Source organism: Herpailurus yagouaroundi, unplaced genomic scaffold (genome assembly GCF_014898765.1).
Source record: "Herpailurus yagouaroundi ecotype Mexico unplaced genomic scaffold, PumYag 184, whole genome shotgun sequence".
NCBI lineage: Eukaryota > Metazoa > Chordata > Mammalia > Carnivora > Felidae > Herpailurus > Herpailurus yagouaroundi.
This window is the reverse complement of record NW_024412415.1, coordinates 22,814,180-22,841,937: the sequence shown is the minus strand read 5'-3', so window position 1 is coordinate 22,841,937 and position 27,758 is coordinate 22,814,180. Positions and strand designations below refer to the sequence as shown.

Here is a 27,758-nt window from a genome sequence, read left to right as displayed (position 1 = left end):
AGACTTCATTTCAATCCTTAGAGAACTGTGTAAAAAGCTTTGATTTACAATTAACAATGCCACGTCTTAAAACCATTCAAGTAAATTTTACTCTTTCATAGATAGTCATTCCCTAACAGAACAGCTACTCTTAAAAAAAAAAAAAAAAGGAAAATCAATTATCTAAAATAAAACTTTCTTTCTCTTAATGATTAAAATTTAAAAACAAATTTTGAATAGAAATTGAGGAGGAATGGGGCAAAGAGGGAAGCCACAAAACACTGATAATACCTGAACATTTTCTTCCTATAATCATTGCTCCAACCTGAGACAACTTCTGTATGTTGGTAACAACAACAACAACAACAACAACAACAACAACAACAACAAAAATCCACTTATAGTAGTTAGGCTCATTTCTCTGGGATTTGCCAGTAAAGAGTACTATTCTGTCTGATAAAAACAAACATTATAATGTGAACCCAACTATGCAATCTTAGCTATTAAAACACAATGAAAATTTTAGTATTTCATTAACAGTTCTTTATTTTAGATACAATTATATGATACTGTGAAAAGAATAAACAAATATTCAGGTAAAAGAAAACTGAGAGTAAAGCCAGACAGTATAATCTTTTACTCTTCTAAAGTAGTTTATTAAGCAATTGGAGAAGTTTGCTACTAAAGCTGAAACCTGAATGTGAAATGTAATAGTTTCTAAAGAGAGTTGAGTAATTAAAAGCTTTTGCTTCTCTTTTTCATTCCTGCTTTCAAAAACACAGATACAAAATCCATACAGGTGCATTTAAAACAGCTCCCTCTTCCCCAATATACAACATATTCACTTGGTATATGCTACTGCCTAAATTGAAAAGCAGAATTTAGGAAGCAGAAACTTAGAAAGAGAGATCTACATACATACGACATTAAATGATTTTTTTTGAACACAGTAAATCATCATGAAAACGGTGGTAATCTAAATAAAGTGTTCCCATATTCTACTTCTATGCTATAGCAAGGTCTTCCGTTACTCCCAAATATCATTTTTTTTTTAAGCTGGCTTTACCCCAAAGAAACTAAAACTGGTTGGTGTAGACAATCATTTTCTTTATCACAATTACAAATGATCTTTTAGAAGTGTTTTTTCTCTTCCCCAAAAATATTTTGGGAAAAAAATTCTAATTTAATCTATGTAACAGCTGCAGCACATTTTTTTTCCTTAAGAAGAATCATATTACAGGAAAAAAAGGCATATAGATGGATCAAGTACTGCTCTGGTGAATGCAGTTGTTTAATCTTTGCCTTTTTTTTTTTTTTTTTAAAGGAACATGTCAAGGGTTAATCCTGTGACTCAGTCTGACAAAACGAGTCAGCTGGAGACAGGGCCACATTTTAAATGTGATTGCAGACAGACGTGCAGTCTGCACAGGAGCTCTGAACTGTCATGTACTTTTTATCCTGAATTGTTTCCACCCACAATTCTACGTAATCACTTATATGTTATTCTAAGAGTATGTGATCTGACTTAATATTCATGCTACCTCGTCTAATAATCTAAACAATCACCAAGTTTTATAACAAAATGGGCATTCCGGTAAACATTGGCAACATGATTAATGAAAATGTCACAGAACCTTGGAAAAAATATGACTTGGAGCCATACATCTTTTATTAGCAAACTGATGATTCCTGGTTTGAGGATTATTGCATTTCACTGAATTTCATGTATGGTTCCCCTTCCTTCAATAGTTCAGGATGTAATGTTTATTGCTTTTCTAACAGCCATCAAGCACAGACCTAAACCAGATAAGAAAAAGCTATAATGTACTTTGCCTAAGTGATTTTACTTCTTTACTGAAGATTTAGATTTAGGAAATGATGTTTTCAAAAAGTCTACTAGGTAGGGACTATCTGGCAACTTCTGTTTAAATCCCAATCCCACATGCAAAAATTTCCTTTTTCCTTCTTATTTTTCTGTTGGTTCAGAAACAGACAACTTTTCCTTGGAGAGCTATGCAAAATTTCATGGAATTACCTATACAGTATTATATTTTAATCTATTTTGTTAGCTCTTCTTATCCCTGTTTGGATCACTATAGCTCTCTTCCCCATTTTTTAAACTATTCTTAAGAATGTTTCAAGAATGATCTAAAATTCTAAAAAGTTTTCAAAAGAAAATTCTGAATTACACATCTTGAATTAATTAGTAATAAAGGTCAGTTAATGGTTTATCTTATTGTACATTTTTCTACAACAAGGAGGCAACATTCTGGTGTCCCAAAAGGCTAGAGTATCTAACTGCCTAGAAAAGTAAATCTAAAACCCGTTCAGAAGATTCCTCTTGAAAAGTTTCAACATTATTTCTAAGTGAATCAATTCCTGGAAAATAAGACTTTCAGAGTGATAAATGGAGCCAAACAAAGTTTACATGTGAATAATTCCACAAATGAACTCTGTATTTTCCTAAGCATGAAACTCAGTAAATAGCTAATAAATTATGCAAGGGAAGTGGGAGTGAGGATAGGTTTAAGAGGGATAATAAGTGAGGGAATCTACAAGTGGGCAGATTCAGAGGAAAAGACCCTTCCCCAATGCCTCCTCTTCCTTATTTAGCTTGTAGACAGATGACCTGTGAATGAATGTGGTCTCTACTAAATATGCAGTATTTCAGTTGGCCTGGCTAACTAAATCAGACACAAAAATTCCAGGTTTTATATCTGAATATTATATTGTAGATTTTTCTAGTATGTGCTGCTTTGTTACTAAAAAAACCACTCCTAAGTGTTCAGGAAGTTGCTTCTGGTCTTTTTCTAAAACCCTCACAATTTACAAAATTTACTTTTGCAAAAGAGAAAGCAAGAATATAAAACTCTAGCAAAATAATGCATCTCTCTTAAACCAATCCATTAACATTCAATGCATATTATTTAAAGATAATAATGCTATTAATCTGAAATCATATAATGCATCTTCTAATTCAACAATGTCACTCTAATTTTGTTGATTCCTATCACTCAGTAAAGAGGCTTCCAAATACTGTCTTTCCACTATATAAAAATCTTAAAAATCAATGACTTTATTTTGTGATTTTTATATTTCAGGTGATACTCTGAAAAAATCGTTTCAATTATGCCTTAATTTTGAGTACCTAAATCTCAGCCAAACCAAATAATAATCAGACTTATAATGGATGGTATTATAGATTGGTCCGAGCACTGGTACACAGTTTATTTGGATATTGGTAGGATATTAGGAGCATCAACATACATATAAACATATACTTCTCAGAGCAGAGTAAAAACAATGCTGGAGTTCACAAATCATGTGTGTCTCATTACCTGTCTCAGAGAACATCAGATTTCTTATTACAAAAATCTCAAATCTAACTTGAGTTTTACAAATGCTTAATGATTAACAAAATAGAAAACATCTATCTCTATAGCCAATGGCAAATCAGCTATATAAACTGTATATACAGGGAACAAAGAAAACTGTTTAGTTCCCCCTCTGACAACCATTTGAGTATAATGAGGATGTGTAAAAACAACTATAACTTCTGTAGGAGAACGCAAATAAATCTCTTTTGGGGGTAAATAAATAGTATCCTCCTGATAGCAATATGAACAGATCATACAAAGCCTCTAAAAGACTATCATTAGACACCCCTTCAAATGAGATAGAACTATAATTACTGAGAATCCGTAAAACCTGAAGCAAATTGCATGTTTCTTTTCATCACAAACTCACTATGACAAAGCAGTTTTCTTTGAAAAATTAAAGGAAGGGGTCCGCTCTCCCAAGTAATTTCTACATCTCTTGACTGTCCATTTCTTTCCCCATATGAATTGCAGTTTGTCACTTCTCATCTGACACTTGAAATAACATGGTAAGAGAATCATTAACTATGTTGCAACTTGATAATTTTCCTGCAGATGGCTCTGTAATCACAGGACTGCCTAATGGTGTGTGTGCATGTAAAGAAATGATGAGGAGGATACCCAAGTTTTTAGATCCCTCAATAAACCAGCACTCCTAAAGAGCTTTCAAGACAAAGCTTTGCACTATTGACAACCCAACAACAAAACAAAATGGTAAGCAAACAAAGCTATTATTTAAAATCATCTATAGAAGGTGAACAATTTGGTCTTGGGTTAAATTAGTTTAGGAAAAGTGCTGCCTGATTTTTTTGTTTCTTTTTCCACAGTTTTTTTCTTCTAAGCTGGAAAGCAGTAGATCCTTTCCATGGAAGAAATGGAATAACAACAGATATAATATTCTGTTTTTTTTTTTTAAAGAGACCAAAAATAACATCTGCATTTTAGCCTAGAGCCATTTAAAGAATCTGCAATCTAAAGCTCTAAGTAACTTATACATTAGGCTATTTTTGGCCCCAATCTATGTTTTGTGCTTGAGTAAAAATTCTTGTTCATGGTAGTAATTTTTAAATACTTCATATCTATAATTAATTAAATAGCTAGAGTCTACCAAATCATCTTCCTCATATTTTGTAAGCAAGTAAAAAAATAAAGTTAATTTTAGCTTTAATCACTGGAAGAAGCCATGCAGATCCTAAATTTACAGAAAAACTTTCTCAAAAAGAATGGTTTCTTACTATTAAATTATGGGGACCACTCTCAACAAAAGCCAAATAATACTTCATTTAAAAAAATTTTTTTTAACGTTTATTTATTTTTGGGGAGGAGACAGACAGAGCATGAACGGGGGAGGGGCAGAGAGAGAGGGAGACACAGAATGGGAAACAGGCTCCAGGCTCTGAGCCATCAGCCCAGAGCCCGACGCGGGGCTCGAACTTACGGACCGCGAGATCGTGACCTGGCTGAAGTCGGACGCTTAACCGACTGTGCCACCCAGGCACCCCAATACTTCATTTTAAAAACACATCTGAGGAGGGTATAATAAATGAGGGAGGAAATGAGAGATGTGTCAGTTCAACATAGGACAAAGCAAAACAAAAGTTGGACTAATGTTTAGTATGTTTCACTGGTCAAGGCAAGAATTGACACCCCAACAGAAAACAGCCATAAAACTCTGAAAGATGAAATCTGTTAACTTACTTGTTCTATGTACTGTGAAAATTAATAAAAGGAAACCTCACTAAAGTGGACTGAGGATGCTAGAAAGGGTGGCTGGAAGGGGAGTCATACTAGTCAAAGTTAATTACAGGAAACTTTGTAAATTACGGTCTAAGTTCCATTGCTGCAAAACGCAGGATTTAAATTAGGCCAAAGATTTCCTAGCCATTTCACCATCAATAAAACCTTTTATTATTTACTCCACCCCAAAACAGTGAATTCCTATTTTGAAAGATTTTTGTCTCTTAAACTTTTTTTTATTAAATTATAATGAATATTTTTCCCTGTTAAAAAAGGAACAAAGCCATATGAATTTCATTCAGAAATTTTCTTTTTTTAGATTTTTAAAAAATCTTTAAGATTTTATTTTTTAATCTTTCTTATTTTTTAAATCTTTTTTAAGATTTTATTTTAAAATAATCTCTATACCCAGAGTGGGGCTTGAACTTACAACCCCAAGATCAAGAGTCACATGCTCTACTAAATGAGCCAGCTGGGTGCCCCTCATTCAGAATTTCTGATTAAAAGGGAAATGAAGCATTGCCATGCTGAGCTGAAATAATTCTAGTAAAAAAAAAAAAACAACAACCCTGATGTTTCAGAGACCACGGATAATTTTACCTAATTTGTTAGATTTTTTGAAATATTTTACATCTTCTTATAGTACTATTTTTGAAGACCCAGAGCTGTGACTCACTGGTGGAGATGAGACCCACTGTCCATACCAATCTTAAACTGTATTTTTGTCATTGTATCTGTAAGTGGCATAATTAGAAGCTTAAAAGCCTCACATAAAATGAAAGGTTAATCCAAAAGGAAATCCAAAAACATAATTACAACTTCTCAGTTCCAAGCAGAGCCTGAATGCTTTATATTCTAATAACATTTATGTTAGCAAATGGAACATCTTTATGAGGGGTTAGTTATATATTTCTATTACCTAGTAATATTTTCATTTAAAACATTCTTTTAAAAAACTATGTAGTGTCTAGAACAAAATGGTAAAAATAAATAAATAAATAAATAAATAAATAAATAAATAAATAAATAAAAAGATAGATGGGTTGACATCTTACCAACAGGTGACAACTCTTACCTAACTTTGTCATTGTTCAATTGGCTCAATAACAATTTTGACTTCTCAGTTAAGTATAATTTGATCTACAGGCCAGACATTTTATATTTAATATAGCATCATCTGGAAAATAAAAGATTTTTGGCCATATCCTTCAAACAAACATGTAAGCCTCTAGAGAGATGGCTTTGTTATAATTTTAGCAAGCAACAGAAAGTTAAGGAGTCACTGGGGAGCCCATCATAATTAAGTAGGCTGTGGCTCCTGCACTATTCTGCAATAAAGAATTTTGGGCCTGTGATTTGCTTCTTTGTGCCTTTTGGCTGGAGAATTTGTATATCAATAAAAGATTGTTATGTGGATTATAAACAAAGGTGGCTGTAATGGTTATGTGGGCTGGAAAGCTTACTAGGTACAATAGGAGAGTAAAGAATGAAAATTAGTTAGCAATACCATAACACCTTTACAGGTATGTGATCTTGAGAACACCTGTTTACCCTATTATTGATTATTTTGGATTCCAATTACATATATATATATATGGCTCAAACTATTAATGCTGCTAAAACTGGAATAAAGATCCTATGAATATAAGACTATCAAATGCTGAGACCTCACACGGATAACTGCAAACTCTAACATATCTAACAGAGGGAAAAACTAAGTCTGTATAACTGGAAAGAATTTCAGTGACCTTTGCCACTGAAAAGACTTCTCCTTTTCTGATAAAAAATTAGAGATTTTCTTTTCCTCCCTGAAAAGCTTTTACCAAGTTTAAGCATACTAAAACACTTATTATGTAGATGGTTAAAATATACCTAGTTCTTCTTGCAGTATGTTAAATTCATATTGCCCAGTATGTTTTTAAAGTTCTTTTTTTAACATTTATTTATTATTGTGAGAGAGAGACAGAGCGTGAGTAGGGGAGGGGCAGAGGGAGAGGGAGACACAGAATCCGAAGCGGCTCCAGGCTCTGAGCTGTCAGCACAGAGCCCGACGCAGGGCTCTAACTCACGAACCGCTAGATCATGACCTAAGCCGAAGGTGGACACTTAACTGTTTGAGCCACCCAGGCGCCCCTTGCCCAGTATGTTTTTTATGCCTTCTGAGTCAACTCAACTGAGCATGGCCCAGGATAAAGGAAAAGTCATGGCTATACTGTTTTTTTATTTGAGTTTGTTCATTTATTCAACAAATATACACTGAGCATCCATTATGCAGCAAGGTGCTACAGATAAAACAACATAAAGAAAGCCCCTGCCTTATCAAGTTTCTCCTGGGTGAGACAGAAAAATTATAGTATATCAGAGGGTAATAAGTGTTATAGAGAAAAATACAGCAGGTTAGAAAAGAGGGAGTGAGAGGGACATGTTGCCATTTTATTTAGAACAGTCAGGAAAGATCCCTAGTGATTGTTATGTGATCAAAGAAAAAAGTATGTGAGAAAACTAGCTATGTGGACACTAAAGGGAGGTATGCTCTGGCAGAGAAATGCAAAGGCCCTGAGGATTGATATCTTTAAGAAAAAGTAAAAGACGGCAAGTGTGTGGCTAGATAGGTAAATTAATGGGATATGCTATCTGGGAAGTAGCAGGGGTCAGATTGAAGGGTCTTGACAGTTATTTTAAGGATCTGGTTTTACAGTGGTAAGTAATGCTGTTGGGGATTTTGAACAGAAGAATATCATCTGATTTAGATTTTAAAAGGATGTTCCTGTGTTAAAAAAAAAAGACTGAAGGAAAAGTGGAAGACTAGCTGGGAAGATGTTGCCATAATTCAGAAAAGGAATAAAAGTGGCCTGGTCAATGATGATAGCAACAGGTGGTGACAAATGTTCTAATTTTTGAAGATAATTTTACTATGAGGAATTTAGTATGGGAAGATATCCAATATTTCATTTTTATGTCAGTGAAACTACAGCTTTTTCTCCTCCCCCCCCCCCCCTTTAGGAATAGGTTTCCTATATTCCGGTTTTCCATCTGTCACATAAAGATCAGGACCTTATATTGTTAATTGGGTTAATCCTAAGGCACTGTACAGTAATGGCTGAATTGCCTGCAATTTACCCCCCTCTTTTTTTTTTTTTTTTTTGCAAAATAGTTATTTTTGCAAAAATAACTCCTATTGTATGTAACTGGGAGTTAACTGCATAAATGCAGAGAAAAAAATAGGACAAATAATTCAGTTTCTTTACAAAGAAAAGAAGTTAACATATTTTTGATGATCTGAACAGCCAGAGTAGGAGGAAGTCGAAAAGTACAGCTTGGAGAAGGAAGTCATTAACAGATGATGTTCCCTATTATAGTTAACATAAAGTAATGGCTTTACAGTATTTATTTTTATCCTTTTAATTTAATTCAAAAAGCATTTCCTGGACGTGCCCAGAGGGCAACAATTACTCAACAGAAAAAAATTTAAAAATATTTCTTTCCAAAGGTCAGACTTAGGTTTTGACTATAAGCATCATGAAGACAGGGTACATGGGTCCATGCTTTATTTATACTTAAATCTGTAGGGCCTAAAAGAATTCTTCACTCATAATAAGTACTTGATATATAAATGGATTCATATTCCATTCACTGGAGATCTATTAAATGGAGCCCACTTTAGTGGGAAAGAGTTTCTAATTCTTATTCAAATTACTAGGTTTTAAAGGTGCATGGGTGGCTCAGTTGGTTGAGCATCAGACTCTTGATTTCGGCTCTGGTCAGGATCCCAGGGTCATGGGATTGAGTCCTGCTTTGGGCTCCATGCTGAGTATGGAGCAAGCTTAACATTCTCTCTCTCTGGGGCACTTGGGTGGCTCAGCGGGTTAAGCATCCAATTTTTGATTTCCATTCAGGTCAGGATCTCACAGTTTGTGGGTTCCAGCCAGTGTTGAGCTCTGCGCTGACACTGCAGAGCCTGCTTGGGATTCTTTCTCTGCCCCTCTCCCCCTTGCATGCACGCCTGTGTGCACTCTCTTTCAAAAATAAGCAAACATTAAAAAAAAAGTTTTGGGGTACCTGAGTGGCTAAGTTGGTTGAGCGTCTGACTTCAGCTCAGGTCACGATCTCATGGTTGTTGAATTCCAGCCCAACATAGGGCTCTGCGCTGACAGGGTGGAGCCTGCTTGGGATTCTGTCTCCCTGTCTCTCTGCCCCTCCTGCACCTGTCCCCATCCCATCAAAATAAATAAATAAACTTTAAAAAATTCTTTAAAAAAAGTTTCTAGCTAATCTCTTTAAAAAAAAGATTCTCTGAAAAAAATTACTGGGTTTTAAAGTATGTCTTTGATGATGTTGAAAAAAATAATTTGATTTCAAATAATATCAAGTTTTATAGTTTAAAAAATTATCAAGCACAAGTCAGAAAATTGACAAGGGTTTTAATACTTATTTCTTATTGATACTAGTCATCATAAAGCTAAAGAGGGAATTAAATAAGAACCATAAATATTCACTTAAATTTATAGAGGTTAACATCGATTGAGAAAATGATTTTTCTAGTCATGAGATGGAGGATTAAGTTTCATATGAAGCTTTCATGTTTATAGAGTGCTTATGCTTCAACAGAATTTGTTTCACAATCACATTTGGGTTGCAATTCATTCTCAAGCTGCTAGAAACAACCTTTAAGCTTTGGGTTCTGGACCAGGATAAAAGATGATGAGTGGGCACGGAGATATATGTACGGTTAAGTAAAATATTATTGTAGGACTGCCTATATCAAAATAAATTTATTTAAATACTTTAAACCCAATTGTTTCAAATAATCAGTCACTAATATATCAATTCATGGACTTACTTTTGAAGTCATAAACTCTCCTGCATACTACCTAATCTAACATTTAAATCTAGAAAAATTGTGACACTGTACCCCCCACTTTATACATTGAGGCTCCTCCATTATCACAGTCAGAATAAAGCAAATAAAGATTCTGGGAAGTTTCTGCCAATACAATAAACTCTGGCCCAGTGCCTGGAACCTTAAGAAAATGAAGAAGGGACTAATGAATATCAGGTAATGACTCTAAAAAGCCCCACAAATAACCAGGGAAGAGGCCTAAAAAATGACAAATTTTATTTCACTTTGGGTCTGTTTTTCACAGGGACTATATTATGAAAGTAAGAATGTATTTACTTTAAAGCATATAACTTGTGTTGCCTAATGCAGGAGTTGGCAATTATGGCTATGGGTCAAATCTAGCTCACCGTTTGATCTTACAAATAAAGTTTTATTGAAACACAGTCATGTCCATTTATGTATCATCTGGGGCTTCTTTCATGTTCTGGTAGCAGAGCTGCATAGTTGTTACAGAGAACATCTGGCCCACAAAGCTGAACACATTTACTACACAACCCTTTACGCAAAAAGTCTGCTGACTCCTGGTCAAGCACACTGAGGAAGAGTTGACATATAGGTTATTAACAAAAAAGTAAGCAGGTTCTAGAAAATTTTCCAGAAACATAACTTCTAGAATCACACTATTTTTGAACACATAAAATGTTGGCATATTATAGATATATTGGATTGAATACATATTACAGATATGTATTCAAATAATTAAAGAAGATAAAAGACAAAATCTTTGGGGCATCTACATGGCTCAGTCAGTTAAGTGTCTGTCTGACTCTTCATTTCGGCTCAGGCCATGATCTCACAGTTTGTGAGTTCAAGCCCCACATCAGGCTCTGCAGAGATGGCGCGGAGCCTGCTTGGGATCTTCTCTCCACCCCCCTCTCTCTCTGTTCCTATGCCACTTGTGCGCATGCTCTCTCTCTCTCTCTCTCTCTCTCTCTCTCTCTGTCTCTCTCTCTCGCTCTCTCTCTCAAAATAAATAAACATTTAAAAAAAGACAAAAACTTTAAATGACCAACACATTAAAATTTGTTTAAAATCTATTCAATAAAAACACAAAGGAGAAATCGGAAAGTACCTTTGGATTAGCAGTGCTTTTAAAATGCTTATAAACCTAACTAGGTACTTATCTATATAGCATACATTACAGACCTTGAAATTAGATACTATACAAGTATAGTAAGTGACTTTTCAAAGTAAAATCACTACTGGTTAAGCAAAGGGAGTATCAGATATGGCAAATTTCATGTCACCAAATTACTTAGGATATAATTGTCTTCCCTAACTGAGAATGAAATCCAGAGTCCTCAACATCCTCAGTGATAAAACCTGGAATTTCTTAATTTATCCTATAGTTATCCTTTCCTATACTTGCGAAAATAATCCTTAACTGCATTAGGTTAAAACAACAGTAAAACCCTTTCATGATTATACTGATGCTGAATACCTTAACATTGGGCTTAAACTCTAAAAGCATTCACAGAATTCAGCCACCACATAACCTTTAAAAACTAGACAAGTTACACACACAAACACACATTGGGTCTTATCCTATGTCTGCTTTAAGTCTTAAAGATCTGAAACACCAGCAACTGAAGAGTTCAATAAACCTTAAAAGCCAACTCTGAAATTCAGATGTTCTTTCTCTTTGAAAAAAATAGGAGAGGTCAGAAAATAACAAATATCGCTGTGGTTGTACAGTCACATCAGTACAAACAACTGGATATACAGGACTTACTCACCAGTTACTTTTCCTTCTGTTTTTTGACTTTAAAATAAGATCAAAGACATTACTGGCTCCTCACAAAAATGAACATCTTAAAACTATGGATTCAAAACCTATTATCTACACTGATACAATTCTGACACTGTTCTGAACAGTAGTTACTGTCAGCATAAATGGTGGCTATTTCTTATTAATGTATGAAGAAAATCTTTCAGTCAATGACCAAACTGAATGTAAGTTTGGAATGGATTGTAGAACCATTCCCTTTATATACTAAGATGTTTCTGTAAAATACTAAGATGTTTCTGACCTATAAAGTCAGAGAAGGAATCGGCCACTTTGGAAATTTTATATTGCAGTGACTTTCAAACAGAGACCGCTTATTTGACAGCCAGAAATAAGAAACTCTTAAGTACCTACAGTTGTTGTGTGCCCTCTAAGCTTGTCTGCCGAAGGAGCTAAGCTAATACCTATTCCAACTTAAGTTCAAGAACTGGAGGGTTCACTCATGAAGTTAAGCTGAAGCTGGTGCTGCGTGTAAATACTGTTTGTTCCAGAAGCCCTAGGATTCCTGCTAGTCTTAAAGCCCTGTAATTATAATTGTCAACAATCACTCTGTTATTTTAGCTTCCTAGTGACTTGCATAGGACACTCCCTTTGAGAGTATTCTACTTGCTGCTCATCTTGCTTGCTATTTTTGTGGATAAACTGGAGAGAACAGTTTCTCTATGATTCTAACCCCTGACCTTTTCCTAACAGGCTCAGCTCGCCAGTAATCTCTTAGATGATAGTTTTCCAAGTTACTCATTTTTGCCATTCTATATTTATTTCTGCAGAAATATAGAAACTTGTATTTGTCCTCTCTTTCCTATTTAAAAAAAAAATCTTCCATTTAGTCACCCTCAAGATTTTATATTCTGACCTTCTCTATTTAATATTCAGACCAAATTTTATATAGTATATACATGAAAATGCTAGATCATTGGACATGTTTTAGTGGCCTTTGTGGTTCGGGAACATGTCAGGATATCTACAGTTATCTCAAGGGCTGCCCCTGAAATTTCAAATTTACTACTAAAAATAACTCAAAATTAACATTAATTTTTAAAAAGTCATTCCTAACAACATAAAATCCCATAAAAATTTTGGGAGAAAGAAGGCATAATTCCTGAACTACAGCCAATTACCAAATGAAAGGCTACAGAACTCTGCCTATCTGCAGCAAAACAAGAGAAGGTGGATTCTAAGCTGCTTTGATTTATCTCAGACTCCAAGTTCCTTACGGGGGTAAGAGCGAAAAAAGAAAACAAAACAAAACAAAGCAAAACAAAACAAATTTGATGCCTGCCTGGGGTGGTAAATACACTTTGAGAGCTTAACTAAAAAGCAAAGAAATTATGTGATAAACCATAATAGCTTTTGTGGGGAAAATATATACATACTCAAAAACAAAGGACAAAGGACAGCGTAGCATTTGATTAAGAAACAGACTGTGTCATCAGCCTACGTATGGGACTATAAGCCAGTTATATTCAAAATGAATAATGAATACATGCCATGTTCAAAAAGATATTAAAATTTGATGTTCAGAAGATGTTTTCAAATGCTACTGAACAAGAACAAAACTTTAGGAAGAATCTGGGTCTCAAAAAGCCATTTGGATTTTTTTCTGGTGATAAAAATCTTGAAAGTGTCTTGCTTCTTATTTCAGAATTCTGCATCTTCTGCAGTATATTAAAAAAATTATCTATGTCTGAAAATACTAACACCAAATTAAAAAATAGATACTAAAGAACAAAGAAATTTCTTTACATCTGAGAAATGCTTCAGAGGGACATAAAGATAAAGATGTTAAACAAATGATAAAAATAGGTATAGGTTTCTGATAATTCAGAAAACAAAAATAATTAAATTAATTAAAATTTAATAAATTAAATTAAAAAAACAAAAATAATGAATTCTAGGTAGCAGAATTTTGTCAAACTTTCTCTCCTTTTGAAGGTTCCTTTTCTGAAAATAAATGATCTCTAAACAACAAGAGCAGTTACAATTTACCACTCATGTCAAGCATATATACTATATATGCAAGTCTAGGTAGCATAATACTTTGTATCTTTTAGTCTAACATTTATCTCTCCTTATGTTTTTAAACCCTTGCTTGCTTTCCAGCAAAATTTGGTAAAAATGAAATGCTAAAGTTCTTCAAATTTCAAGCTGTACTGGTAAGAACTAGAAAAAATAAAGAACCTTTATTGAGTGTCTATTATATGCTGGACACGTGTTAGGCACAGGATACCTACACATTAATATTTTAGATAGGCATTATCTCCTTTTTTACAAATAGAAACTTGGCGATTTAGAAAACTTAAAAGCAAGTTATCCAAGGTTTTAAAATAAAAAGCAGCTGAGGCCAGATAAAACCCATGATCTGCTGGACTGGAAAGTCTGTGCTTTTCTACATCATCCTTTCAGATGCTGATAGGTTCCTTAAAGGAACGAAGCCAATTAAAAATAAATTTGATCAACAAAAATGTAATTGACAGAATAAACTATGGTTTAAATTTAATATACTGAACAGGATAGGATGTTTTATGAGTAAACCAAGATATGTAATATGTTTTAACATTCATAATAAACAGAAAATGGTCTTTGATATTAAATTAGATAGTAATCTTGACTTTATGTGTGATCTTGGGCAAGTTACTTAATATCTGAGCCTCAATTTCCTCATTTTTAAGACGAGTGTATTTAGTTATCTTAAAGAGGTGTGGTGCAAAGATTAAAGATTAAGATAATACAGATAATGGTTAACATAGATCCTCATACATGTAAGTCCTGCACCTCTAACAGAGTGGGGCTGTAAGGGATGTTAACAAATACACGACAAATGTTTCAATTTTTTTTCAAAAATTACTAGGATAAAACCACAACTGCCCCCTACCACTATCCAGTTCTTCACAATCTCCTTAAATGTTGTATCTTAGTACAAATCTGATACAGATAAAAAAACAACTGGTATACACATAAGAACAAAGTTGAGGGCTAAGAGAATGGGAGAGGAGGTTCAGGAGCCCTAAAAAAGGAGGAAAACACCCCACAAAGTCAAAGTCCCATGCCTTCTGAAAGTCTCCCAGATAAACCTTAACAATCACAAATGCCACCTATTATTTATCAGCCAGGATACTTTAGGACTTTATCTAGCATAGACTGTTATGACAGTTTATACCTTTTCATATCAGAAGTGATTTTATATGTTCCCCAGTCCTCCTCTGGAGTGGGAAAGTGGGTCTGCCAGAGGAAAAGTTGTATTTGGTATAGAATACAGTAATGCTGTACTTCTAGATGTGTCCTGAGCATGTGTTTATTTTTTTTAGGTCTATGCCTTTTACCTGTCTGTTCACTCTCCCTCCTAACAGAAGAATTGCTACTCATCTTTCCAAACACAGCTCAAATGTCAACTCATGAAGCCATCAGTGCTTCCCAAGGTAGGGTTCATTCTACTTACCCTATGTTTCCAGTCTTTGGTATACAGCTTTACTTGCCTCACTGCAATATAATTAATCACTGAATGCTTGTATCTCATACTATATGGGAAGTTCCCTGAAGGTAATGATGGTGTGTGTCTATGTTAGACTTTTCAATATCTAAGCATCATTCTAATGTTAGTGCTACAGGTCTACTTTGTCCAATATTTCAACCTATGTAGAAAAGCAAGTAGAAAATTTAATGTGCTTAAGGACATCACTTTATTATTATTATTTTTTTTATCAGTGGGAAGAAAGCTATGCCCACTGTGCTTTTTGATTATGTATTGGGTATATCAGTTTTAAAACCATAAGTACTTAGCATTTTTACACCTGAAAGGAACTTCAGATTTCCCACTTCAGATTTTCTAAGGACTGACAAGTCCAGGGTCATACAAATAATCACTAACTGAGCCAGCACATTTGAGCAGATCATTCTCTTAACCTTACTAATCATGCTGCTTTAATGTTGCCAACAAACACTTACTGGATCTTAATCCACAGACAGGAATTACCATTCAGTTGTTATGCAGAGAGGAATACAAGAGCTGAGGTTTGTGCTTATGAAACCTAAAATTGTATCATGGTTCACAAAAAGAAAAGGCCAATGCTCTGTGGTCAAATGTATAGATTATTAATGTTTGCATGTTAAGTAACTCTGCCTCTGGTTTTCTGCAGCAGTATGAGCAGTACAATATTAACCTAGCTCTTCTACTGTTTCTTTAGTAAAAAGGTAACATGTATTTTAAAGATGATTAAAGATATTTTGGATAAACAGCAAACTGTGAAATCTGAGATGTTACTGTCAAGTTTCTAGTTTGGTTTAGTAAGTATAATATTCAAATGATCATGAAATAAAATATACACAGTCCACTTTCATTTTTATACCTTTTTACAATTTACATTGTTAAGGTCTATAAATTACATTTATTTCAATAAAAGGATTCCAATAGAAAACTGTAACTTTAAATTCCCATTTGCTTTAGATACTGAAAAGGTAAATAGTGTAACCATAAGTATTCCCAAAAGTTTATTATTTTGGGAATATTTATCAAAGTATCTTAAAAAATTTTTTTTAAATGTTTATTTATTTTTGAGTGAGAGAGACAGAGAGAGAGAGACAGTATGTGAGCAGGGGAGGGGCAGAAGAGAGAGGCAGACACAGAATCTGAAGCAGGTTCCAGGCTCTGAGCTGTCAGCACAGAGCTTGACATGGGGCCTGAACTCAGAACCGTGAGATCATGACCTGAGCCGAAGTCGAGTGCTCAACCGACTGAGCCCCAAAGTATCTATTTTTAAAGTTAAAAAAAAAAATTCTCTTTAAAAAACTTAAGATTTCAACATAGCATTTAATTTAAAATATACTTTCATTAATTAAAATGCATTTATTCTTTATATATGCTTAATGACATTCAAAATGTTTAAATACTATTTTCATCATGGTTTCTGAGTAGTGTGTATTTGATGCTGATATTAAATATAGAATTGAAAACACTGAATTCTGTTCTGTTCTGTACAAATATCTAATAAATCCTGAGTAAGGTAACTGGTAACACACTACATAATTAGGCCTGGCTTATAAAATTTTCTAACGGTTCTCAAAGAAATTAAAGTTCAGAATTCAGTGGCTTTCCCCTTCTCTGTGGCTAGTCCTGACACATGAAACAATACAGAGAACTACCTCCAAGTAGTGAACGCTGTTATGATTAGGACTGGAAGGAATTCCCGTTACCTCCAGTGTCTATTCTTTTTCCAGACTGCTCTAGTTTGCCCTTTTGTTTTAAACATGAAAAAACTATGAAACACTGAAAATATACTGTTTCTTAAAATCAGTGTTAGGCTAAGAAGAAATGAGATGAATTTTTCATTTCCAAACCTTGTATTTTTTTTCACCTGTGTAGTCCTGGTAAATATTAATATGTAATTTAATTTTTATTACTTTCATAGAATTATGCCAATAAATTACAAGAAAATTGCACAGTTACATGTTTTAGCAGTTCTGTCAGTTTTAAATATGATTTCTGTTAATCTAGCAGAAATCATCTGTTACACTGTTGAACCACCTACCCCTCCACAGCATACAACTGTTAAAATGTAAATTGCCCAACTATTTTTAGCTGTTGTTGAAAAAAAATTCCTGTCTTCGGGAATAATGATTTGAGGCATTGTGTTCATTTTGTTTATCAAGCAGCTATTCAGCCTCTAGTGGGCCCAAGTGCTTATGCAAGCAAAAGCTTTTAAGAATGCCTGCAGCTGCAATCCAACCTTCCAGGTAGGCTGCAGGTTCAGAGCACAGCTGCCCTAGGCTGCATAAAACTCAGTCCATCTGGAACTGAGTTTCAAAGAGGATTTCAAATCTGAGTTTTCATGTATCACACGGAAGAGAAGGCAGGGGGAAGAACACAGGAAAGAAGGAAGGCAAACAACCAAAAAGATGGTATCTCTACTTCAGCCTTAATAAAAAATAAAGCTCAGACCCATGCTGCTCCTTCTAGATTACTACTTGCCAAGCCGGATATTCCATTCAGTGTATACTTCGATGAGCTGTGACTCATCCAGCAGCACCTGCGCCCATGTGTTAAGTACTGCCAAATAAAAGCCCAACATCCATTTACACAACAAAGAGATGTACCCTACAAGGCATGGGGCCTCAGTCCAAAAGCCCCACTCCCCATTTGTTCAAAGCAAAGGGAGAGAGGAAAAAGATTTCCCTTCTCACACCAGAGATTTTTAAATGTAGGTGGATTTATGATGTAGGTTCATTTACAAATACTTTCACTCTTTAGAAGAATAAAATATTAATAGCACAAACACCCCTACAGTATTAGATTATCACGGCCATTAATGACTGTTCACCAAACCTTTCCAACCTCCTTCATGCAAGCTCTTTATTCTCAAAGGATACATTTTTTGAGCAAAGAGGGATCAACAAACTAGTTGCTTGAAAGCTTTCCTGATGCTAGGCTGAAGTTAGGAAAGGCTTAATGAAGGCTTTAAAATCCACAAGGGCTTCACAATGAACATCTGACTCGGTGATTTATGCATATTAATAACTTCAGTCCTACTGAGGCAAGCTGAGCCGAACATGTCCTCCGAATCTTAATGTCTTTAGCTCCACTGGGATTATTACAAATGTAAATTTCTAAGATTCTCAGCTATTAATCTCTGTCTGTCCTCCTGTTCAGCAACATAATGACTAATTAAACATCAAAAGACCTGTACAGGAGATCTTCTTTGACAGCTACCGGCCCAGTCCTCTTCCCAAGAGGGGAATTCAAATGACAGGGACATGGAGTAACAGCATATGAGTAAGCTACAAATTACTGCAGAGAAATCTAAAAACCTAACATTAAATGTGGATTTATCTCAATCAATGATTCCGTTGAACAGTGAACAGTTACTATGCGAAGTGTGCCTGCTGACACCAATCAAATAATCCTTACAGCCAGCAAATACTGAATAGCTGAAATCAGTTGTTTACCAAAAAGTCAAAAAAATGGGTACTTACTGAAGAAGGCAAACCAGGAGGCACCTTTCTGACTTTCTTTGCTTGCAAAGGATCTGCATATGGAAAACAATGTATTTCATCAGCATTTATATTAGAAAACATCAGACTTCAGGTGAATAGGAAAGAGTTTTCCCTTCTAGCGCTTTTCTGGCTTTCCAATATTTAGGAATAAGCAAGGGAATATAAAGATGAGGGCTTCATTCTTTCTAACTGGTTCCTGGGCAAAACAATTCTCCTAATGAAGTGATATATTCTGAAACACATATCCCATAAGCTTAGGAAGATGAAAGCAAAGCAAAACAGGAAAGAAAATAACAAACCAAAAAGCATGTGTGAGGGAAGGGAATTAACATTTCTTAGGTACCCATTTAGGTGCCAGGCTCCACACTGGGCACTGTCATTTGCAGAGGGGCATCTGGTATAACAGGTCACTTTAATAGTAAAACTGTTTAACAAATTTAGTATCCATATCACATTAAGAGTTAGGTTTAAAAGCATAGTCAACAAACTGAAAGTTAATGCTATGCTACAACTATGTTAAAAATTTGAAATAAAATTTAATAAATGAAAAATTATGGTTGAAATTATGTCAGAGAAATGCTACATAAACTATTACATACAGGCACTGTCATATACAATGTCATCCAGGATTCTGTAAGAACATCCACTGTTTGACAATGTGTGGTTGCAGCCCCTGGGTGGCCCAGCGGGTTAAGCCTCCGACTTTGGCTCAGGTCATGATCTTGCAGTTTGTGAGTTTGAGCCCCAGGTCCAACTCGGCACTGACAGTTCTGAGCCTGGAGTCCGATTCAGATTCTGTCTCTCCCTCTCTCTCAGCCCCTCCCCTGCTTGTACTGTTTCTCTCTCCCCTTCTCTCTCAAAAAGAAATAAGCATTAAAAAAAAACCCCACAGTGTGTGGTTGAAACTTCAAATTCAGCACTGATTATTGTGTCATTTATCTTGGATGGATGTTTCTTTATAAGACTTAAATAATTTATTGATATAAATGAGAAAATGAGTATTTTCAGATACCCAACCAGCCTCACTTGGTATTTCGATTTTACTTATCTGTAAAACTTAAGATTTAAAACTTGTCCATCTTATTTACTGTAAAAAAAAGGTGGTAAGTACAGTTTTCCAATCTTACACAAATAATGGATGAAACTCAGGATTTTTCAGAAGCGTTCACTATTAAGAAGAATGATGTAAAGTATACTATTTTTGCAAACTGTAAAAATGAGAATTAAACAAGCATGATATTTTCCTGGGTCATAAATGATACGACATAAGACATACGGTTGTTTAAGAAAGAATGAAATTCATTTAAATTAGGGCTGGGAATCTTTACAGTGACTATTACAGGAAGCTGCAAAGCTAAGAAAGCAACTTTATAAGCATGTGTAGCATGTGGAAAAAATTTATACAATACAAAGGGGGGAAAAGCATTCATTACCATCTAAGTCCCTACACCAAGAGGCAGCCTATATTTCCTTGAAACAAAAGTGCCAAAGATAAACAACATCTGGCACACTCTGTATTTATAAAACTTAGAAGCAAATTTTTTTGTTCTTTGTGAGGCTTTTCTAGAACCCAACTCTTTACAACTAATAAAAACAGCATCCCTTGAGCAAAACTCATACTCCATGCCGAGAGAGTCAACTGAACCGCTCCTGTCAGTGGGGAGCTCATCAATCTATTTTGGATTAATTACCACCAGAAGATGTTGCTATTTAGTTTAGGACAGTTTTTTCTTCCAATGTGAATATAAATTTTTCTTTTATATTTTTATCTCACCATTGGCTGTCACTACACAATTACTTGTATAATGTCATATTTAAAATCATGAGTTCGGGATTCATAGTTCCCTTCTGAGGGGTTGCAAACTGTAACAGTTAAGAGAGTAAGCTGGCTGGATTCAAATTTCAGCTGCACCATATAGCAGCTATGTGAACGTGGGCAAGTTACTTTTACCCTCTTTGAGTTTCAGCTGCTAAGATGTGAAAAGGGAATACCGCCTTTTAGAGTTATTGTAATAAAGATAATACATGAAAGATGTTCAGGACAGTGTGTAACAGAGAGTGACAATAAATTTTAGCTGTTATGATTAGTTTATATTAAATTCTGTGGCAAAGTGTTTATAAATTAAATAGCTGGATGCTGTTTTGCAAAATGTTGATTTCCTAAAGCATCTAACTAGCTTGAGAAGATGCTGAGGTGGGTGTAGATGATCTCTGAAGTCCTTTCAACTCTGAGATTTTAGGAATAACTGCAACGCCAAGAAAGAGTGGCTGAGTGAGAAATAACAATGAAGAATGGAATGACAATAATGATAAATGTTATTCATATAGGAAATGAGTGGGCCTCCCTGGGTACCAAGCCTCAGCTCAGTTGCTTAGCTTCCTGAACTTTTAGTAATAGTATATTGGTCCACATTAGTACTTTTTGTTACAGTATGTGCTCACATAACATACTAACAAGATATTTCTCGAGAGTGACACTGACACATCTAGACTCATGAATGTTCCTACCCTAACTCATCTGATAGGAAACAAAAGTCATAAAGATGGAGGAAAGATGCTTTACAATTTATCATTTCTTTAGTAACAAACAGTATACTGGTCTAAATCATCTGGGCTTACTTCATCAATACATATACTAAATCACCCATAATGCTGAGAGGGGGGCACATCTAGTCAGAGCTCTCTATTCCAAACATGACCATCTTTGCCTTTTATACCCTCAAGCATACTCTAGACCCATGGACTAGGGCTATTACACAAAACTCTAGGTTTGACAGAAGGTAGATACATGAATTGAAAGCAGTCAACAAGTATTTGTGGAATAAATAACTATGGCATAGTTTCTTTTAGTGGGCTATATTTATTTCAAAAGCTGCCATATCTTTGATTATAAACAGCCTGTACAACTTCAATTTTCTTGTACAAAGGATTGCCTGGTAGGAATCACCAAAAATACCCACATTTAAACACTGCTTGGATAAGGTGTTAAGAGTATACCTGAGGCTTGCTGCAGCAGCAACACAAAACAGACTGGCCTTGTTAGGCTATGTACAAGACATAAAGAAGGGAGCCAAAGAAAATGAGAGTTCAGAATTTAATAGGTGCAGGGTTTCCTATTGAGGTGATGTTTTGAAAGGAGAGCGAGATGACAGCTGCACAGCACTATGAATGTACTAAACATCATTGAATTGTGAATTTTAATATGATTGATTTTATCTCAACTTTTAAAAAATTGGGGAGTAGAAGCAACTAATATGCAAAAAATATTGGACGTGGAGTCAGAAAATCTTAATTTTATCCTGGGGAAACCACCTACTAATTATACGAATGTGTCCTCCTGAGCCTCAGTTTATGTTAAATATAGTATTACATCTACTGACTAGCAGGTCTGTTATACTAATGAGATGAGAAAGTATATAAAACCACTTTGTAAACTGTTCAGCATTATTATCAATCTTAGTAAAAAATAAGGTGTTAATATTAGCACGTAACATTTTTATTATAATAGGAAAAACCAGTCCCATTTTCACTATTTAGTTCCTCTTATGGTGACCAAACAAGAGTACTAAATTGATTTTTTATTAAGTATCTAACAGATACAACATTTTATGCAAATAATCTCTACTATCAACATGATACCTAAGAAACCAAATTTCTTCTAAATAGAAGTACAGCCAGAAGTAAAGACTAAGGGGTTAAACAAAAAAAAAAACATTTGTTAAGGCAGGGTTTGTTGTACAACGCACGCTTACCAAGTGCTGCAGAGTCATGGAGTGGTCTTCTCCTGGAACTTGTAGCAGAGAACGAGTAGTATGGTGTTCCAGGTTTTCCTGAAGAAGACAGCTGTGCTGGGCTTCCAAGCCCTAGATCTTGTCTCAGGAGACTAGACTATAAAACAAAGCCAGGGAAACAAGTTATTTTCCCACTGATACCAACTCAAATGGGAAAATGTCACCACTTCTGAGTTATTCAGATGGTTATTCAGAGGATGCTAATGCCTTCAACAATGCCTTGAATTAGATGCATCTAATAAATATTTGAACGATGGTTTATTAGAACATTGGCTTAAACCTACATTTCCTCGGGGCGCGTGGAGTGGCTCAGTCAGTTAAGCATGCAACCTCGGCTCAGGTCATGATCTCACGGTTTCTGAGTCTGATCCCTGCATCCAGCTCTGCGCCGAAAGCTCCAAGCCTGCTTCGGATTCTGTCTCCCTCTCTCTCTGCACCTCCCCTGCTCTCTCTCTCTCTCTCTTTCAAAAATAAACATTAAAAAAATAAACTTACATGTTCTCTCTTTCCTCATCCTCATGTTACTTAATTCCTAGTAATTATGTAGATCTAAACAATCTTAAGGTTGAAACACACTTTAGTTACTATGTGGTTTCACCCTTTAATCATCAAGAAGACTTCTGAAAAATGACCACCAAGTCTTTGCTTGAATGCTTTCATGACCATACAAGGCAGTCAATTCTGTTCTTTCTTCTTTTTTTTCTTTTAGGATAGTTTTCATTGTTTAAAGACTGCCAATATTTTCAAGACAAGCCATTCCTGTGTCCTTCAACTGTGCTTCATGACATGGGGGTTTGAATGTAATCCTCATCATCTCTGACATAAGACCTCTGGACTTATTTTCAGTTTGTCAAAGTGTCTTGTAAAAATGGAATGGATGACAATGCCCCAGATGTGACCTGATTAGTGCAGAGTCATTTTCAACACTACATTTAAACAACCCATTTGTGCTAGCTCATATTAAGAGGTGAGGAGTGATCACACGCTGTTACTCTTTATTGTATATGTTGCTATTAAGTCTTGTCCCTCCAATGGTTACCTTTTTCAGTTGTGTTTTTTAGTTCCAAGTACAACAGTTAACATTTACCTGATCAAATTAACCTCGTTATATTTTATCATTTCTATCTGTTTTAGATTCTGAGTCTGTTAACCAATGCATTTGCTAGCGTTTTTAGTACTGGGGCATAAAAAATGGGACCAAAAGAAGACATGAGGATGACAAGCCTGAGGAGATCCCTAAGGTATGCTACAATGGCATGAAACTTTATCAAGTGCTTCACTGAAACCCAGAGATTCAGCAGCTCTGACCTACTAAACCAGTGACCCTATCATAAAGCAAATGAAGTTAACTTGGCAGAATTTGGTTCCAAGCCTTCTGGTAGCTGAGGGGAAAAGATTTCAACTGGAAAAGGTGCTGGATACAGTTGAGAGGATGCTCTCATGTGAAAAGGGCTATGATTCCTCTGATACATACACTACTCTCCTAACCCATATTTAATACCTGCCGTGACCATACTCATGAATATCAGAAAGGTACTAACAAATAAACCTCAGCTCTGGTCAGAAAGAATCAGTAGAACTTTGTAATAGAAGTCACCAGTAGCCCAGTTCCTGCCTCTATTCTAATAATCAAGAAAAACTCTCTTTTCAGTTTATCACGCTATTTAATGATTTTAAACAACTTGTGTTTCAGCTTTAAAAAGGCACAAATTCACATAACATAAAGATAACCACTGCAAAGTTTCCAACTAGTGATATGTGGTATATTCATTATGTGACCATCACCATCTAGTTCCAGAACATTTTTATCACCTCCAAAGGAAACCCTGTACCCATTAAACAGTTACTTCCATTCCTGTAGCCTCTGCAACCACTAATCTGCTGTCTCTATGAATTTCCCTATTCTGAGTATTTCATATAATTGGAATCATATGGGACCTTTTGTGTCTGGCTTCTCTCACTTCACATGTTTTTGAAGTGTATCCACGTTGTAGTTTGTATCAGTATTTCATTCCTTTGTAGGGCTGAATAATATTCTATTGTATAGATATACTATAATTTGTTTACTCATTTATTCACTAATGGGACACATTGGTTGTTTCTCGCTTTGGACTACTGTGAATAGTGTTGCTATGAACATTTGTGTATGGGCATTTATTTGAATACTTGTTTTCAATTCTATTGGGTAATACTTAGGAGTGGAAATGCTGAGTCATATGGCAATTCTATCTTTAACTCTTTGAGGAACTGGCAAACTGTTTTCCACAATGGCTGGGCCATTTTACATTCCCACCAGCAATGTATGAGGATTCCAATCACATCCTTATCAACACTTCTTACTAGTTTTTTGTTTTTAATTGTAGCCATACTAGTATGGACTAGTATCTTATTGTGGTTTTGACTACCATTTCCCGAATGATTAATGATGTTGGGTATCTCTTCATGGGCTTGATGGCCCTTTGTAATGTCTTCTTCAGAAAAACATCTATTCAAGTCCTTTGACCATTTTTAAATTGGGTTGTGTTCCTACTGTTATATTGTAAGAGTTCTTATACACCAGGGCACCTGGGTGGCTCAGTTAAGCAAGCAACTCTTGATTTTGGCTCAGGTCATGATCTCACAGTTCGTGAGATCAAGCCCGTGTTGGGGTCTGTGCTGACAGTGCAGAACCTGCTTGGAATTCTCTTTTTCCCTCCCCTGCTCATGCACGTGTGCTCTCTCTCTCAAAATAAATAAACATTAAAAGAAAGAGTTCTTATACTAGACACTTACCAGACACATGATTTGCATGTCCCATTTTGTAGGCTGTCTTTTTACCTCTTAGTGTCCAAGTTTTTAATTTTGATGAAGTCTAATTTATCTTAATTTTTTTTTCTTTTGTCATGCTTTTGACGTCACATCTAAGAATTTAATGCCAAATTCAAGGTAGTGAAGATTTAACCCTGTATTTTCTTCTAAGAGTATATAGTTTCAGCTCACACCTAGATCACTGATCCATTTTGGGTTAATTTTTGTATATGGTTGGTAGAAGGTAGAGGTCCAACTTCATTCTTTTGAATGTGGATATCCAGTTGTGTTAGTACCATTTGTTGAAAAAAGTAATATTTCCTTATTCAGTGGTCTTGGCATCCTTTGCTGAAAATCAATTGCTTATAGATATTTGGGTTTATTTCTGGACTCTCAATTCTATCTCATTTGTCTGTATGTCCACCTTGTACCAGTTCTATACTGTAGTTTTGTAGTAAGTTTTGAAAATGAAAAGTGTGTGTACTCTAACTTTCTTCTTTTTTAATACTGTTCTCACTATTTGGGGTTCTTTGAAATTATACAGAAAATTTGAGGATCAACTTTTCCATTTCTGCAAAAAGATGCCACTGGAATTGTGATAGGGACTGCACTGAATCTGAAGATTGCTTTGGGGAGTTTTGCCATCTTAACAACATTAAGTTTTCTGACTGATGAACACTGAATCTGTAATTTCGGTCTTCTGTAATTTCTTTTAGCAATGCTTTGTAGTTTCCAGTATATATGTCTGACACTTTGCAGTTAAATTTATTCCTAGGTAGCTTTTTAAGAAGTTTATTTGAGAGAGAGAAAGTGTGTGAGCAGGGGAGGGGCAGAGACAAGGAGAGAGAGAATCTCAAGCAGGCCCTGCGCTGATAGCACAGAGCCCAACGTGGGGCTTGAACTCATGAACTGTGAGCTGAACTGTTCGGCTTGAACTGTGAGCCAAAATCAAGAGTCAGATGCTAAACCCAATGAGCCACCCAGGAGCCCCTATTCCTAGGTATTTTATTCTTTTGGATGCTAAATGGAGTTGGTGGCTTAATTTTATTTTTGGTTTGTTGATTATTAGTGTACAGAAGTACAACTAGTTTTTGATCTTGAATCTTGCAACTACAGTAGATTTGTTTATTAGTTCAAATAGCTTTACGGTGAATTCTGGATATATAAGATCATACCATCTGCAAAAAGGGAAAATTTTACATCCTTCATTCCACTTTACTTCTTTCATTCCACGAAAGAATGAAAATAAGGTGAATGACATTTCATATTCTGTTTTCTGGGCACAAACTCTTTATCCTAAGTAAGAAGACCTTGTTTGCCCTGCATCTAAGCTGAATTACAACTCCCAAAGGCTATTGGATGTTAGAAATTGGAAAGAGAATGGACAGGCCCCTAGAGAGAGGGTTGACAATTAAAGGCTAAATCCAAAAAGGAGTGTGATAGATTCAAACTGTATTAATCTAAATCAAGAATAGAAAAATGCCAACTTATTCTGAAAATGATTCAGCAGATGTGTATTTGTGTGTATAAACTCATGTGTAGGATACAAACACATACACATACTAAGTGAAAGAAAAGGAATGTGTACGCACAAACGTGGTGAAATACTGATGAAATTTCATTAAGAGCGCATAAATATTCACTTTATTATTCTTGTACCTTTTCTGTGAGTTTGTAATTTTTCAAAATAAAAAGTTGGAGAAAATCAGAATAAATATCAAGGATCGACAATCATACTTACAAATGTACCATCTTAGGTAATACTTACTGCAATCTTATTATATAAATTATATGTTATACAGATAACAAGTAGTAGAACCCTAATTTGAATCTATGTCTGCTTAAGAGTTTCCTTCTTCAATATGAAGAAGACTTCTACAATAGTTCAGGAACCTAATTACCATATGTAAGACCATGAACTTCAAAACATTTAAGTGACCTGTAAATGACTTTGTGGATTATAATCCTAAAGCTGTATTATCTATAGAATACATACTGGTAGATTCTGTACACATGCATGGAAGAAAGGAAGAAGAATAAAATTTTTTAGGAGAAAAGTTTACTTTTACCAATAATGTTGATAAACCTTTCTCCTTAGTATAGGTAAATATGGAGATATGGTTAGCAAATAGTCTGTATTCTTGTTCCACAGTGAATATTAATGCTAAAAAAAACCCATAGAAGATGTTCTTCACTTAGTTGTCTTAATCATAGAAATAACCATGTTTCCCTGTTCAATTTGTATCTTGATCTATATGTAGGAGAAATTGTTTCTTTTTAAGAACACAGAATATTTTATCCTATTAATTAAAATGAATTGTTCAGTACTACAAGAAATACAAAAGAAGTTTAAGACAATGTTTTCTCCATGAGGACTTGGCAATCTAAGAAATAATACCCATGAAACTAATGGA

At 35.0% G+C, this 27,758-nt stretch overlaps 1 protein-coding gene across 13 annotated transcripts in view; it reads right to left on the bottom strand.

Annotated features, from left to right (window-relative positions):
- Positions 1-27,758, bottom strand: part of TCF12 (transcription factor 12) — a 396,860-nt gene that overhangs the window by 63,858 nt on the left and 305,244 nt on the right. For all 13 annotated transcript variants that reach the window (XM_040492789.1, XM_040492790.1, XM_040492788.1 and 10 more), the window contains 2 exons: positions 22,519-22,654; positions 18,746-18,798 (listed from right to left, as the gene is read on the bottom strand). In XM_040492789.1, coding sequence (XP_040348723.1) covers positions 18,746-18,798; positions 22,519-22,654 — 189 coding nt within the window. The remainder of the gene's footprint in view (positions 1-18,745; positions 18,799-22,518; positions 22,655-27,758) is intronic.